The sequence below is a fragment of the Anolis sagrei genome, chromosome 1, assembly GCF_037176765.1.
Source record: "Anolis sagrei isolate rAnoSag1 chromosome 1, rAnoSag1.mat, whole genome shotgun sequence".
NCBI lineage: Eukaryota > Metazoa > Chordata > Lepidosauria > Squamata > Dactyloidae > Anolis > Anolis sagrei.
The window spans coordinates 57,923,053-57,939,199 of record NC_090021.1 but is presented as its reverse complement, the minus strand read 5'-3'; the positions used below and the strand labels follow the sequence as shown (position 1 = coordinate 57,939,199).

At 38.6% G+C, this 16,147-nt stretch overlaps 1 protein-coding gene across 9 annotated transcripts in view; it reads left to right on the top strand.

The window, feature by feature from the left end:
• Positions 1-16,147, top strand: part of RYR2 (ryanodine receptor 2) — a 361,257-nt gene that overhangs the window by 221,067 nt on the left and 124,043 nt on the right. For all 9 annotated transcript variants that reach the window (XM_067464901.1, XM_067464907.1, XM_067464890.1 and 6 more), the window contains 7 exons: positions 3,711-3,858; positions 8,090-8,298; positions 8,885-9,059; positions 10,788-10,996; positions 12,634-12,980; positions 14,912-15,026; positions 15,680-15,840. In XM_067464901.1, coding sequence (XP_067321002.1) covers positions 3,711-3,858; positions 8,090-8,298; positions 8,885-9,059; positions 10,788-10,996; positions 12,634-12,980; positions 14,912-15,026; positions 15,680-15,840 — 1,364 coding nt within the window. The remainder of the gene's footprint in view (positions 1-3,710; positions 3,859-8,089; positions 8,299-8,884; positions 9,060-10,787; positions 10,997-12,633; positions 12,981-14,911; positions 15,027-15,679; positions 15,841-16,147) is intronic.

The following is a 16,147-nucleotide window of genomic DNA, read 5'->3' as shown; positions in this document are numbered from 1 at the left end:
TTTATAAAAGCTTTGTAATAGATGGGTACTTTTCTGAAGCACTTAGTTGTTGACAATTGTGCAGTTTATTTGAATTCCTCTGGATAGATGCCATATTTAGAAAAAATGTACTGCAGCACTGCTGTTCTGAATAGTAATCATCAAATGTTTTGATAAGAGGGACAAATCTTGATTCAGCTATATTTATATTCAGTTTAATGTAGGATAGTTTCTTCAGGGAAAATGAGCAATTTGAAATGTGGAATGAGTTAAATAATGAGTGCGATTTCAAGGGCTACCGTATATACTGATGTATAAGATGACGTCATGTATGTCAAGGGCAGGTTTTGAGGGAAAATGGATTTTGATTTGATCCATTGATAAGTTGAGGGTCATTATATGAAGAGGAGAAAGCATCACTATTGCCTCAGGGGGACAGACATCTCTGATGCCATATCCCCATTCAAACATTCAGAAAGGCTAGAAGTGATGCTGTGGCACAGAGAGTAGAGGAGGTTGGAGTTTCTTTTAGATTTTCCTGGGATAGACTAAGCTCTTGCCAATAATTTGTTTATTTATTTATTTACTAAATTTCTATACCGCTATTCTCAGCTCGAGGGCGACTCATGGCAGTTTACAAGATGGCACAATTCGATGCCCACAATACTATAAAACTTAAAATATTTAACATAGATAAAATTCACTAAATAATAAAACCAATAAAATATAGATCCTCCGCATCTCATTACCAAAATCAGTATCTGATTGCATCGTCCAGTCATTCCAAGATCAGGGTTTGTCTGCTACACTGCATTTGAGAAAGCCTGCTCAAATAGCCAAGTTTGACATTTTTACAAAACATTAAGAGGATGGGGTCCGATCTCATGTCCCTGGGAAGAGCGTTCCACACCCGAGGAGCCACTGCTGGGAAGGCCCTGTCTCTCGTCCCCGATAGCTGAACCTGTGAGGAAGGCGGGACCGAGAGCATGGCTTCCCCAGAAGATCTTAAATTCCTAGATGGTTCATAAGGAGAAATACGTTCAGACAGAAAAATAGGGCCAGAACTGTTTAGGGCTTTATAGGCTAAAGCCAACACTTTGAATTGTGCTTGGTAGCAGACTGGCAGCCAGTGGAGCGGGCACAACAGAGGAGTTGTATACTCACTGAGCACCGCTCCTGTTCTGTATAAATTTTCTAGATTTATACAGAAATATATATGGTAGTTAGAATTCAGGAGGATTCCACCACTATCCTTAATATCAAAATTTCAAAAATGACCTGCAAAACTGAAAGTATTAATAATAATATAATAAAACTTATTTATACCCCGCCACCATCTCCCCAGTGGGAACTCGGAGTGGCTTACATGGGGCCAATTATTTTTTTCCTTGGGGTAACATGAGCAGTACATTATGATTAGCATTAAATTTACTCCAGGAAATGCAGATGCCATGCAGAGATTAATCTAAGTAATTTTCTATGTATTGTAATGCTTATGCATTCAGTTAACAAATAATTCTGAACTAGATGGAAATGTGCATCACCCTCTAGGGTTATCACAGATATACAATGATGTTTTCAAGTGAGAAGACACAGGAAACAATTATCAATTTTTCTTAGTCTAATCAACGCATTGTTTAGAGTGAATGGTACTTCTGACATCTTTTGATGCACCTTTATACTTGCATGTTATGTCACTCTATGATTTGAACTTGTAAGGATGTAATTTCAATTTTTGCTTTGCTGTGTCAAGAAGTTGTCATGACAGAAGAAATGTAAAGGAAGGCATCTTGTATTTATTTTTGTCCTCAGCAGAAAAGAAAACAACATGTTGGATGGCAGAACATGGTGATCTTGGTATTTAACAGTTAGGTTGTTTACAGTGGTGTTCCTCTGCTTCAGCCCAGTAAAAATATATGCCTTTGCATTAATTATAAAAGAAGGTAATTCTTCCCCCCCTTAAATTGTTTAGAATAGAATCGATTGGGTTTTTTTGTTGTACATATTATATTTTGTTGTACATTTGTAATTTAAATATGCACCTTTTCTGCCTGATATTATATACATTTTTAAAATGACTATAACAATATAACAATATGTACAGTAGGCATATGCAAATATACAATCCATGTGCACATACACACACACACACATATATTTAAAAGTAATACATTATAAAAGTAACAACTGTGGCTGTCTATTATGTGCTTTCAAGTTGACTTACCATATGGTATCCAATCATAACTGGGTTCTAACCCTAATCCGACACCCAGATCACTATATTGGGTCATTGGGCAAGCAATACACTTGCATGCTTTTATTAGTATGTTATCAAATAACTGCTCTTTATCTAAGTGATGGCTTTTTAACTTTTGGTCCATGGACACTAAAGGCTCCATAGATGGGTTTCAGGGAGTCATAAAGTGGTGTAAAAATATCTTTCTCTTTGCTTTTATTCCCATTATTGTGAAAATTAGATTTATGTTCATTTGTGTGAAGGCAAATTTTGCCTGAAGTGGAGCTAAGTCAGTTTAACCCACGATAACCCACGAAACTTGCTAGAAATACTTGAATGGAATCAATTCAGAGTGAATCCAGGTTTTTGATGGCTGCATAGACCCGACCTTGGTCAGAAATATTTGGGAGCAATAGATGGTCCAACGCAGTGGTTCTCAACCTGGGGTCCCCAGATGTTTTTGGTCTTCAATTCCCAGAAGTCCTAACAGCTGGTAAACTGGCTGGGATTTCTGGGAATTGTAGGCCAAAACACCTGGGGACCCACAGGTTGAGAACCACTGGTCCAACGGTTTCTGCTCAATGGTCTTCTAAATCCTACTGTTGGTCCTGTATGATTTCTTACTTACTGTTTATTCTGTAGACTTTTATTTTCCATTTGAAAAGTGGATTTTATCTGGAATACATAATACTGTAGTGAAACTCTCCTTCCGTCACACAAATACACAATTTAGTTATAGTCAAAACAATTTTTTTCAAGAAGAAATTTGATTCTTTACTTTTAAAACATCTAAGATGGTCATCTCTTGGCCAAAGGTAACTTGTGAAAATATGTAAAAAATGTATGTTAGCTACTGATTATTCCTGATTTTATGACTGTTATTTGTAGGTCAGGCAACCTCTGCTTTTTCAGCAATTGCTTGGTTTCCCCCCCCCCCCTTTTTAATCTTAATTTACAGCTTTCAAAGCGTTCTCCTTCCCTCTGTGTCATTGTTACTACCCATCTTTGGAATTTCCTATCCTCCAAGTCTTCTTTTTACTCTGAATTCCTGACTCTTCCCTCACTTCTATCATCTCTTTTTTGTTTAATCCTCCTATCCACTCCTTTCATCTATGGTTGTCTCTCAATACACTTTGCCTTCAATCTGTCACTTACTTTGCAGCTTTCTTCATATGTACAGTAGCTGAATTGTGAGGCAGTGCATTTTGGGCCTCTTCTATTCTTTTTTCCATCCTCTTCTTTGTCACCTGTCATGTTTTATGCCACTATCTGCTGCAAATGCCGCCCACCAGAAGTGTGAAACCCCAGTGAAAATAGCTTCGGAGTCTATGAAGGGTGTGCAGAGTACAATGTAAGGATAAAAAATATCATCCCTATATCAATCCTTGGAATATTTTCTAAAACATGGAATTTCTTTTGGGAAAAAGACAACACAAAATCACTAGTAACAATTCATATCAACATATCACATTATTTTATATTTCACTTTTTATAGGACGTGAAGAACCGTCGAAACCCTCGTCTTGTACCCTATACACTCCTTGATGATCGCACTAAGAAATCAAATAAAGATAGCCTACGAGAAGCAGTTCGTACACTTATTGGCTATGGTTATAACCTTGAGGCTCCAGATCAAGATCATGGTATTGAAATTTTATTTTTTAAAGAAGTAGATAAAACCTATTATTTCTTTGAAGTGGCAACATGCCATTATTTCTCATATTGATAAAATGAATGAAAATATGGTACAGACTAGAAGAGGTTGGGAATGATTTGATATAGTGTATTAACTAAAAACATAAGGCATACTATAGCTTGGGCTATTCTATCTGGAGTGTGTCTGTGCTGGAAACTCATATCTGCAGGCCTGTAGCCGGGGAGGGGGAGGGGGGGGTTAGGGGTTCAACCCTCTCCGAAATGTTTCAGGTTTAAAAAAGACCTGGTTTACTCATGAATTTTAACTTGTTAACCAAATCCCCATGCTAAGTCTATGAGATGCAAAAAATTAAGAGTCCCTCCAGAACTGTAAGCACTATCTCAAGCAAATATTGATAATTTATTCACAGTGTCATTACTTGCAGAAATAGCCAATGTAGCCAATGTAGCAAAGCAACCAAGTTGGGGGTGGTGTTGTTGAATGCTCTCATTAAGGAGGCCAGACTTGGTGGAGGTGGTTGACAGCTCCGCCCCTGCAGCTCCGCCCCCTGCCGTGCTCTTTGCTTCAGCATGAGCTAGGAGGCAGGTTTCACCCCCCCCCAAATTTTCAACCCCCTCCCCCCCCCCGAATTTTTTTTCTGGCTATGGCCCTGCATATCTGGCTTCCTATATATGTGGATAAAAGAGCAGAACTACAGTGGCAGAAATCAATTGCGAAACAATATCCAAAGGTAAGGACATGGAGGTGCATGTCATTTGTGGAAATAATCCTTGAGGAATCTTGTATCAGGCTATTTACATTGATTTTACATTGATCCTCCGCTGCAAGAGAGGATATTACCACGAGTCTAAAGATTTTACATTAAAAGTGGGGGTGGGGAAATTCAGTGGGTCTGGAAGTGCTTCTGAGAACCCCAAGGACTATATGGACTGTGAAGAAATGTCAGAAGAAAGACAGAGAGAAGCAAAATTAGAAGTTAGTGGAAACCTTATATCTTTCCAGTATTAAGCTGAGGAAACATTGAAATTATTTGAAAGGTGAATCTCCTCTCTTTGAAGCTCCAAAAAAAATCAATATAGAAAAAGTTAAGAGCTAAACCACTACTCAATATCTATCACTATAAGAAGCTGTTTTTTTCCCCTGTAGCATCAAAATTTCTGTCTATGTAAAAGATTATTATGTTCATCATGATCATCTAAATGTAATATACAATGGCTCAGAGCCCTCTAGTGGTTTTTATAGAAGTTTCTTTTATGAGCTTATGGATTAAATAAAACCATCTGTTAGTCTTTGAGTTGGTTACTATTGTTATTGACTTGTCTAATGGTGGTCCTATGATGGGAGACCTCCAGGTCACCTTTCATCAAAAGCTGTGTTGAGCTCCTGCAGACTCCAGGTTGTAGATTTCTTGACTGAATCTATCCTTTTGTAATGTGGCCTTCTTTATGTCCTGTTACCATGTCTTTTCATGATATATCCAAAGTATAGTAGTCTCGTTTTCACCATCTTGACTTCTAGAGAAAATTTGATTTGCTCCAAATCCATTTATTTGCCGGTTCGGGATATCAATAGCACTCTCTTCCACCACTACATTGCAGATATGTTGATTTTCTTCCTATAAATTTTCTTCACTATTCAGTCTTTAAAGTACAGTAAGGGTTTTTTTTTTTTAAGAGGAGGGTGAGGGTAGGGTGGAAGTTAAGGTAGCAGGCTAACATTGTTACCCTTCTAAAAGAGGGCGTCCTGGCTGCCTCACCCCCACATCAGTAAGAGAAGCAAGAGAAGCAAGAGAAGCAAGCGAGAGAATGAGACTTTAAGGGTTAAGGTGGTGGTTAATGCCTCCTTACAGGAGGGCAAGATTCCAGCTAGCCTAAAACAGGCTGTTATAAAACCGCTGTTGAAAAAACCATCACTGGACCCCATGCAATTAGTCAACTATTGGCTGGTTTCCAATCTCCCCTACTTGGGCAATGTCATGGAACGTGTGGTGGCCTCGCAACTCCAGGGCTTCTTGGTAGACACCGATTAGCTTGATCCGGCACAGTCTGGCTTTAGGCTGGGACATGGAACTGAGACAACCTTGGTCGCCTTAGTAGATGATCTACGCCCGGAGCTAGACAGAGGGAGTGTGTCCCTGTTGGTTCTGCTGGACCTCTCAGCGGCCTTCGATACCATCGACCACGGTATCCTTCTGGGACACCTCGCAGAAATGGAACTGGGAGGTACTGCTCTGCGGTGGCTCCAGTTCTTCCTGGAGTGTCGGTCCCAAAGGGTGTTATTGGGTGACACCTGTTCGACTCCACAACCATTGTCTTGTGGAGTCCCTCAGGGTTCAGTATTGTCCCCGATGTTATTTAACATCTACATGAAGCTGCTGGGGGAGATCATTCGGGGTTTCAGAGTAAGATGTTATCTGTACGCAGATGACGTCCAAATCTGCCACTCCTTCCCACCTGTTACTAAGGAGGTTGTTCAGACTTTGAATCGGTGCTTGGCTGCTGTGTCAGACTGGATGAGGGCTAACAAATTGAAACTGAATCCTGACAAGACAGAGGTCCTTCTGGTCAGTTGAAAGGTCAAACAGGGCGTAGGGTTACAACCTGTGTTGGATGGGGTTACACTCCCCCTGAAGATGCAGGTTCACAGCTTGGGAGTAATCCTGGACTCATCGCTGAGCCTGGTACCTCAGGTTTTGGCGGTGGTCAGGGGAGCTTTTGCACAGTTAAGACTTGTGCGCCAGCTGTGCCTGTACCTCTGATCTGGCCACGGTGGTCCACACTCTGGTCACATCCCGAATAGATTACTGCAATGCACTCTACATGGGGCTGCCTTTGAAGACGGTTCGGAAACTGCAGTTAGTTCAACGGGCGGCAGCCAGATTACTAACAGGAGCTACATACAGGGAGCATACCACCCCCTTGTTGTGTCAGCTCCACTGGCTGCCTGTCCACTTCCGAGTTCAATTCAAAGTGCTGGTTTTGACCTAGAAAGCTCTATATGGTTCTGGCCCAGCTTACTTGTCCGATCGCATCTGCTTCTACGTCCCACCTTGTAACTTAAGATCATCCGGGAAGGCCCTGCTCTCGTTCCCGCCAACCTCGCAAATTTGGCTGATGGGGACGAGAGACAGGGCCTTCTCAGCTGTAGCCCCCTGCCTGTGGAACATGCTTCCAAATGAAATACGATCAACCCCATCCCTCCTGGTGTCCAGGAAGAAATTAAAATCTTGGTTTTGGGACCAGGCTTTCGGACAATAAACATAAAACAGCACTTTGACTGGAAATGGATTGGCAAGACGATATGTATGAGGATACGGTTTTATGGTTCTATCAGTGGGTTTGTGGACTGAGTATTGTTTTAATGACTGTTATGATAATTGGTTATAATTAATTGCTATTGTTTTAACTCTGTATGTATTTACGTTTTTATACTGTGTTATTGATTGTGGCATCAAATTGCTGCCTTTGTTAGGTGCTCTGAGTCCCCCCCCCCCCCCGGGGGGGGGGGGTTGAGAAGGGTGGGGTAAAAATGCTGTAAAATAAAATAAAATAAAATAATAAATAAAATGTCTCACTTGAACAATCTTTTGTTTTAAATTACTTTTAATTTCTTGTTCAACCTTATAATTGCCATGTTGCTGTCAAGGTGCCTTTTAAAATGAAAAGGTTAAATAAAACATGCATTTATTTGGTAAAAAATCAAATTTAAATAGTCAAGTGTTAGAGGCCATACAAATAAAACAAAGCCTTGGAATTAATACATCAAATACAAAATAGAATAAAAGACTTCTAGAATAAAAATACCATCATTTACTGAGAAAACATAACCAGAGAAAAATTCACCTGATTAAACTTTTAAATCCAACTGTCTAGGAGGTGGAGAATACTCTAAATCTTTGGCTCTGTTTTCTGAGAGTGGTTTGGGGCAAAAAAGGAGTAATTTAAGAGTAGAGGATCAATAAATGTTGAGCCACCTGTGATTCTGAAACAAAGAAGCAAGTAGTCAGTAGAATACAGATGCAGGTGAAGCTGGAGTAATTCAAGAGAAATCAATTGCAATGACACATGCTAGTAACTTTATTTTGCTGAGATGCTAGGTAGCACCTTCTTGTTTTTAACAGATCGACAGTCTTTCAAGTCTAAACGATTTCATCATTTTGTTAGGCATATATCTTATTTATCTAAAGTACATATTCCATTGTATTTTAAATTTTGCAGCTGCTAGAACAGACATGTTTTCTGCTATGATGGAAAAGTTTAGGATTTTCCGCACAGAGAAGACATATGCAGTGAAAACTGGGAAATGGTACTTTGAATTTGAAGCAGTGACAGCAGGAGACATGAGAGTTGGCTGGGCCAAGCCAGGCTGTCAACCAGAGCAAGAACTTGGATCAGATGAACAAGCGTTTGTATTTGACGGATTCAAGGTATGAGTTAAACTACCCAAAGTTTGCAAAATCTTAACATTTCTCCCCTATTTTTCTAGGACTTTAGCATTTACAAATAGTGATAATCAGAATTCACAGTACAAAACTGTGACTTGAAGGAAATCTTGGTTCAGGAATGTACCCATTCACCTACTGAGTCCTATGAAGGCTACATTAAAATGTTGAGAAGGGAAGTTCCCCACCTGAAGTGGTTCTCCTTTTCCAGTTCTTTGAGATGTGATAATGTTGATAACAAGAAGGAAGTAGGCTGTTCAATTAACTTTGTTTCAATTAGGATACTGCATAAATCAGCTTTGCGTATGGGTCAAAGGCAGTTTTTGAGCCAAAAATTATGAATTTTCATATGGCCTCTGGATAAATCAAGAGTCATTCTGTAGGAAAGAGAAGGGCCAGTGCCAATTTGGGGGACAATCACCCTAATTTCCCACCCACACTTTAAAAAAACCAGATGTGATCCTGCAGTGGAGAGATTAGAGGTGTTTGGTGCTTCTTTTATCACTTTTTAGTTTTATAATGGACACATGGAATTCTAAACTGTTTTTATTTGACATATTTTATTATCAAGGCTCAACGCTGGCACCAAGGAAATGAGCATTTTGGTCGTTCTTGGCTGACAGGGGATATTGTGGGATGTATGGTTGATTTGAATGAGCGCACTATGATGTTCACTCTCAATGGCGAAATCCTTCTTGATGACTCAGGTTCTGAGCTTGCATTCAAGGATTTTGAGGTTGGTGATGGTAAGTTTATGAGTAATTTTGTTTTCCTAATCAGGCTTTCTGGTAATATGTATAAATGAGAATGCCTATCTTAATGAAGGTATATCTGTTAGTGTATATCTTAATGGATAGATATTGTATTTCTTCAATTCTAAGACGCATGTTTTTGCTATATAAACATATTTAAAATGGAATGCATTTTAGAATCATAGGTGTATCATATGTATTTTTGTTCTTGTTAGTGGTGTCTTACAATTGATAGTGTCTTACAATTGAATAAATATGGTAATAAAATTTAAGTTGGTGAAGTTCTGTCCAGAAAAGGAAAAATTGCACCCATCTTGGAAGTTGAGGATTTTTTAAAAAAATAAAGCGACCCAGGTGAACACAATAAATCCTGTGTCCTCCTTTAAAAGCACCAGATTCTGTTTGCCCTTGGAAGCTACACAGGGTCAGTTTTGGTTAGTACTTGGATAAGAGATTGCCAATGAATACAAGGTGCTGCAAGCTATATTTCAGAGGAAGAAAGTCACAAAAATATTACTTTTATATTTCTTGCCTGAGAAAATCTTATGAAACTTGTGAGTGAGGTTGCCATAAATCAACAGGAGACTCGAAGGCACACCAGCACATACACAAACATAATATCACAGTTGAAATGAGGGAAAGACACAGAGAGAACAACCATCCAAAGATTCTTTTTCCAGTAAAAAAAAAAATTGTTGCCACTAAATTAAGCTTGACTTTTTTTTTTAAAAAAAAGACACTTTATTTACTATTTTGGCTTTAAAGATTTTATCAGCTTTTGAACAAACCTTGCAATTTCCCTTCTTTTAGCATTCCCCTTCTTATCATGTGGATACATTGTCTTCACACATATGATGAAGAAGAGATTTCTGATCAGAGGATCATGGTCAGAAGTGATTGTAAACCACACTGGACTATTTTCCCCCATCTGTTATTGTGTACTTTTTTGTCTGCTCTTTTGGCTATTGCCTACTTTTTTAACATCATCTACTACTTGAGCCATACTTACAATGGGGGAGGCTAGAAATTGATCCTGAGATCATTTTTATGCAAGTCTCTGTTTCAGTGAGGATATACCTCTATGATTCTTTCCCAGTAGGTTGAACTTATTTATATTGAAACCCTGGATTAGGACACTCAGTTGACATGATCACTTTGTGAAGATGCTTGTATCCAACAATAACACTCTATGTCAGGGCGCATATTTTGTGGTTTAGGAACTACTTGTGGATCCCTAGTACTGAAATGAAGTCCCATTTTTTTTCCCAAACTTTTCCCCATTGTTGTAAAATAATGGTTCTTGCAATAGATTCATGCACAGTGTTTTTCCCCTACTGGAGAGCAAGGTGGGACAATCCCTCCATTCCCTCAATAAGGAAGACGGATCATTGGAGTATGAGTAAGTCTGAGTGCACAGTTCCCAACTTGCACATCACCATACATACAATTTCAAGGCTAAAAAATGCATATATCTTTTCTATTTGGTCATCATGTTTTGTAGGACCATCATGTTTTCTAGAACACAGCACTTCCCTCCCAGATATGTTCTGATTCAAATATAATGATTATACTGTGTATTTATTTATTATTTATGTATTTCAAATGTTGTTGCTCATCCTTGGTTGTGTGGGCGATTAGTAGAAAAACATAAGTTGCAGGAAGTAACCAAGACAAATGTATGAATATTTATGATTTATTGATTGCATCTGTCTTTTTTGGCAGGCTTTATACCTGCATGTAGCTTGGGATTGTCACAAGTTGGCAGAATGAACTTTGGCAAAGATGTCAGCACCCTGAAATATTTCACCATTTGTGGTTTACAAGAAGGGTATGAACCTTTTGCAGTGAATACAAACCGGGACATCACCATATGGCTGAGCAAGCGACTACCTCAGTTTCTTCCAGTACCACCAAACCATGAACATATTGAGGTCTGACATATCTCCAGTTCATTTTGTAGTAGTGAATCTAACAATTACCTTCTCTGAAATACTACATTTAATTACATGGAAATAAGCTCCACAGAGTTAAATGGGATTTACTTCTGACCAACTTTGTAGGATTGTACTGTTAATCAGATTCAGTGAGAGATTCATTTCAGAATTTTGTTCCACTGTGCCTCCTTTCATTTAGGCAGATGACCATTTCTCACCACAGTTACAACCTTAAATGGGACTTTGTGGCCATTTGGAATTACTTCCCTTCTCCAATACTCTCCCCATTCCTATGGGTGTGATTTTAGTCTCAGACCTTTATATCTCAGTCTTGACAGATTTATGCAAAAACTAAACAAGTTATAGTCTTGGAAGTCATACTTTGAATTGCCTGTAAATATTTTATGTTCCTATATTTTAAGTATGACATCATTGTTAGGAAATTGTATTTGTGTGTGTGTGTGTGTTTTAAAATACCTATTTATAAATTTTTGGTAAAGGGATTTTTAAACTCAACAAATGTTAGGACCACACCATGTATTATTCTGACTATGTTCCTCAATGAGATACTATCCAGTGCTTTATGTGTGCTGTGTTTCATTTTCTCCCCTCCCATTAGCTGTAATTGAGGTCTAATTGACTTAACAAACTATTTAAATTAACGCACACACCAAGAATGTACAGGGTGTAAGGGGTAAAACACTACAAAACAGTGAGTTTGTTAATATAGTGAAATGTCAAAGTTTGACTGAAAAAAATTATATACAGTGTTCCCTCACTTATCACGGGGGTTCCGTTCCAGGACCCCCTGTGATAAGTGAAAATCCATTAAATAGGGGTATTCAAAGAGAGTTGTAGTTCACCTACATCCAGAGAGCACTGTGGGCTCAAACAATGATGGATCTGCACCAAACCTGTCATGAATACTCAATACAGGGACGGAGGGAGCCCAAGGCCAGCCAAGGAGGAAGTCCCAGGAGACAAAAGCCCTGCGCCCAGCCAAAAAATTGGGCTGAAGGCCCAAAGCAAACCCACTTCCAGCTGCTTCCAACCAGTGCAGCTGTGTCTCCGCTGCTGCCGCCACCGCCAAGTTCACCATGGAGGGAAGGCACGCTGCCTGGCATGGCCTTCTGCAGCCCAGCCAATTGAGGGAGAGCTGGGTCCGCCTCCCATTGGCTCGGCTGCCCACTCCACTGGCGGGAACTTCTCCCGCTGCTGAGGGGGCTGCTTGGAAGAAGAAGCCCCCTCTGGCACAATGGTGGAAAAAGGAAGGTCCCTCTGGCACTATGGCGGAGGAAGGAAGGCAAGAAGGGAGGGAGGGAAGGTGAGGAGGAGGAGGATGGCTATGAGGGCGCAGGGAAACCTGTGAAACACTGAGTCCACAGTAAATGAACCGCAAAGCAGCGAGGGAACACTGTACTTTACATTTTCTTTTTGGATGGTGAAGTATGGTTTTGTGGGCATTTTTTACCAGCAGTAATGTTACTCTGTTAACTTTACAAACTACATTAATGAAATGCTAATATTTTAGTGGTTAATCAATTGTATACTATTAAAAATCTGTAAATATAAATAAAATGCATTTAATTTTACATTTGTCATTAATTTTACATTTTAGTTTTTGCATTTCTTAGGTTACCAGCATAGATGGAACTGCAGACAGCTCACCATGCTTAAAAGTTACTCAGAAGTCATTTGGATCTCAAAATAGCAAAACAGAAATCATGTTCTATCGTCTCAGCATGCCCATAGAGTGTGCAGAAGTCTTTGCTAAAATGCCTGGAGGAGGAGTGCCAAATTCCAATCTTTTTGGCCCAAAGAATGACATGGATGATTTTGATGCAGATTCTGACTTTGAAGTCCTTATGAAGACTGCTCATGGCCATCTTGTATCTGATCGTGTCGAAAAAGAAGTGGCAAAGGCAGAATTCAATAACCATAAAGACTATACGCAAGAAAAACCTTCACGCCTCAAGCAAAGGTGAATTCGTTGGTGGGGGGGGGGGGATTGGGGGTGGTGGTGTAAACCTCTATATCTATTTAGATGTGAATGTTGTATATAGGCAGGAATATCTGATTTGAAAAAAAAATCTGTCCCATTTCTCTATAAACCCTGAAGCCTTGAAGAGAAGAACTGGAAATTTCCAAATTCCCAGATTTACTCTTGTTAGCTCTTTGAATTTCTCATGTCTTTTTAGGTTTCCAATGATGATGACACACTTCATTTATTACCTGCCTCTTCCCAAGGCTTGAGGCAAGGTACAACATGGAAATGAAATACAATGAATAAAATCATTTAAAATTCATAGATTAAAATTCATATACACATAAAAAAGAAATAGGAATGTACAAAATGTATTTAAAAACAATTGAACAATTGAGTTTAAATGAACTCAATAGGCTTTTGGCAAATAGAAATTGAAGTGCAATAGACCCTCACAGACCTGACATAGGAAATAATCAGGATAATGACTTCAGGATTGGTGATTGGGTTGCATGACTTAAATGGATTTAATTGTAATGTATATGTTTAATGATTTTATTGATGTATTGGTTTTTTTTGTATAATGGTGGCATTGAATGTTTGCCAAAAACTGTAAAGTACTCTGAGTCCCCCTTTGGGGTGAGAAGAGCGGGGTAAAAATAAAGTAAAAAAATAATAATTACCATTTATAAAAACAACAATCAATAAAAAGTGCTTTAGGAATAAGATGCATGTTTTTAGGACCTACAAAGGGTACTGCAATAACTGGTAGAACAAGCAATATAACGCCCACAAATCTTCAAATAACATACATTTCACTGTATTTTTCAACTTCAGTAACATGCTATTGTAAATATGACAATGTATTCTAGCATGACTCTATGGCATTCTTGGGTCAGAAGTTCTTCATTTCAACAATAGGGTTCAGTTTTATCTACAATTCCACATATTCACCCAAAGTCCAGAAACATAGTCTCTGATCCAGTAGATCTGCACTTGCTGCCCTTCACAAGATGTGCCATTAGCATCATATTCAAATGTTGCTTTAAGAAGAAACCCATGCTCTTCAACATGCCTCATGGCATCAAGCAAATGATGGCAGATTTAATGAAGATTCTTGACTCTCGGGGTGAATTTTCTGCACTGTAGAATAAATGAGGCCTGGCACCTCTTTAGCTCAATTCTGTGGGATCCCTGGATTTGTAATTTGGTGAGGCAACAGCACTCTTTGGCAGATAAGGTTAAAATCGTGTAAAACTACAACCCTCATATTTGTTTATATCAGGAGCGAACCAAGAGCACAGTTGTAATGTATTAAAAAAAACACAAAGTTTAAAATCTTGACATTATATTAAATGTCCTTTGACCAGTAGCTGGCTACTTGGAGTGCCTCTGGTGTTGCGATAAGGAGGTCCTCCTTATTGTGCATGTGGCAGGGCTCAGACTGCATTGTGATAGGTGGTCTGTGGTTTGCTCTTCTCTACACTCGCATGTCGTGGACTCCACTTTGTGGCCCCATTTCCACAACCCTCACGATTCCAGAGTATTAGGCTATGGTAGTTAATGTGGTGTCAAAATGCATTCATTCTACAGCTAAATGCATCCTATGTATCAGATACTATTTGTTGATTTGCAGCAGTCATGTAGGCATAGAAGTTAGTGCCTACTTTATAAACTGAACTATTAGTGCCTTACTTCAAATGACTCTACTACTCAGATCTTTTTAGTTATCTGGAGAGCAGCCTGAAGTTGTAATAGTACATTATTCTGGGGCTTTATGACAAATGTATAATTAAACCGAGAGCTTGGCTTTTAAATAATTTTGTTTACAAAAAGAGTTTCCCACTTTCCGGTTGAATAACTGCATAAAGAGTTTCTATTACAAAGATTGTGATTTGTTGTGTCTCCTGTATTTTAATATGTTACAGATTTATGCTGAGAAGAACGAAGCCAGACTACAGCACAAGCCACTCCGCAAGGCTCACTGAAGATGTCCTAGCAGATGAAAGAGATGATTATGATTACTTAATGCAAACTTCCACAGTATGCATATTTAGTATTAATATTTATATTCTGTGCATTCTCTGAAAAAAATATCATTTTTTGGCAAAGTACTTGAGTCACAGTTTGAAATTTATAGACATATTCTGAGAACATTATTGTTCAACATTACAGAGCTGGCTCTGTCACTAGACAGCATGAGGCCATTGCCTCAAGCTACAGATATCAAGTTTTAAGGAGTAAATTAAGTGTGCATCTATACTGTAGAATTAATGCTGTTTGGTGTAAAGTTAATTGCTATGACTCCGTGCTATGGAGCTATGGGATTTACAGTTTTACAAGGTCTTTAGTCTTCTTTGCCAAAGACTGTTCGTGCCTTACCAAATTTCAAATCCCATGCTTCCACAGCATTGAGCAGTGGCAGTGTAGATGTACCCTAAGATACAATGAGTGGCACTGTACAACTACTGTAGGTCAAGCAATTAATTAAATTGGGAAAACAATTAAAATTTCAGATTTGTTCTAATAAACCAAACCAGAATTATAAAAATGGAAATGCAACCACAGCTTTGATTGAGTTGTTGATATTTAATTTTATATTCGTTGAGAAGAAGTGTCAAAATTATTTTGGTAAGAATTTTACTTAGAATTATGATAAAACGTTAATATGGATGTTTTTAAAAATCTCTTTACAGTATTATTATTCTGTGCGGATCTTCCCGGGACAAGAACCTGCCAATGTCTGGGTGGGCTGGATTACATCTGATTTCCATCAGTATGACACAAACTTTGATTTGGACAGAGTCCGCACTGTTATGGTAACCCTAGGAGATGATAAAGGAAAAGTTCATGAGAGGTTTGTTTTGTGAAATCCTTGCATATGTCGTTTGAAAACTGTTATGATTAATACCATTACTGATGTTTGGTATTTTAATAATAATGGGTTTTTGTAAGGTTTTTGATGTTTTTAAAATTATTAGTTACTGAAGATCTATATTTTTCATTTGTTCAGCATAGTGTCAACTATGATCAAAATATAAATATCAGTTTACATAGGTGGGTAATGTAATCCCTCCCATGGGAGAAAAGCAGGATAAAAATAAATAAATAATAATATAATACAGCAGAGCACCAATCTAACGGAATGAAAAGGACTGATGTGT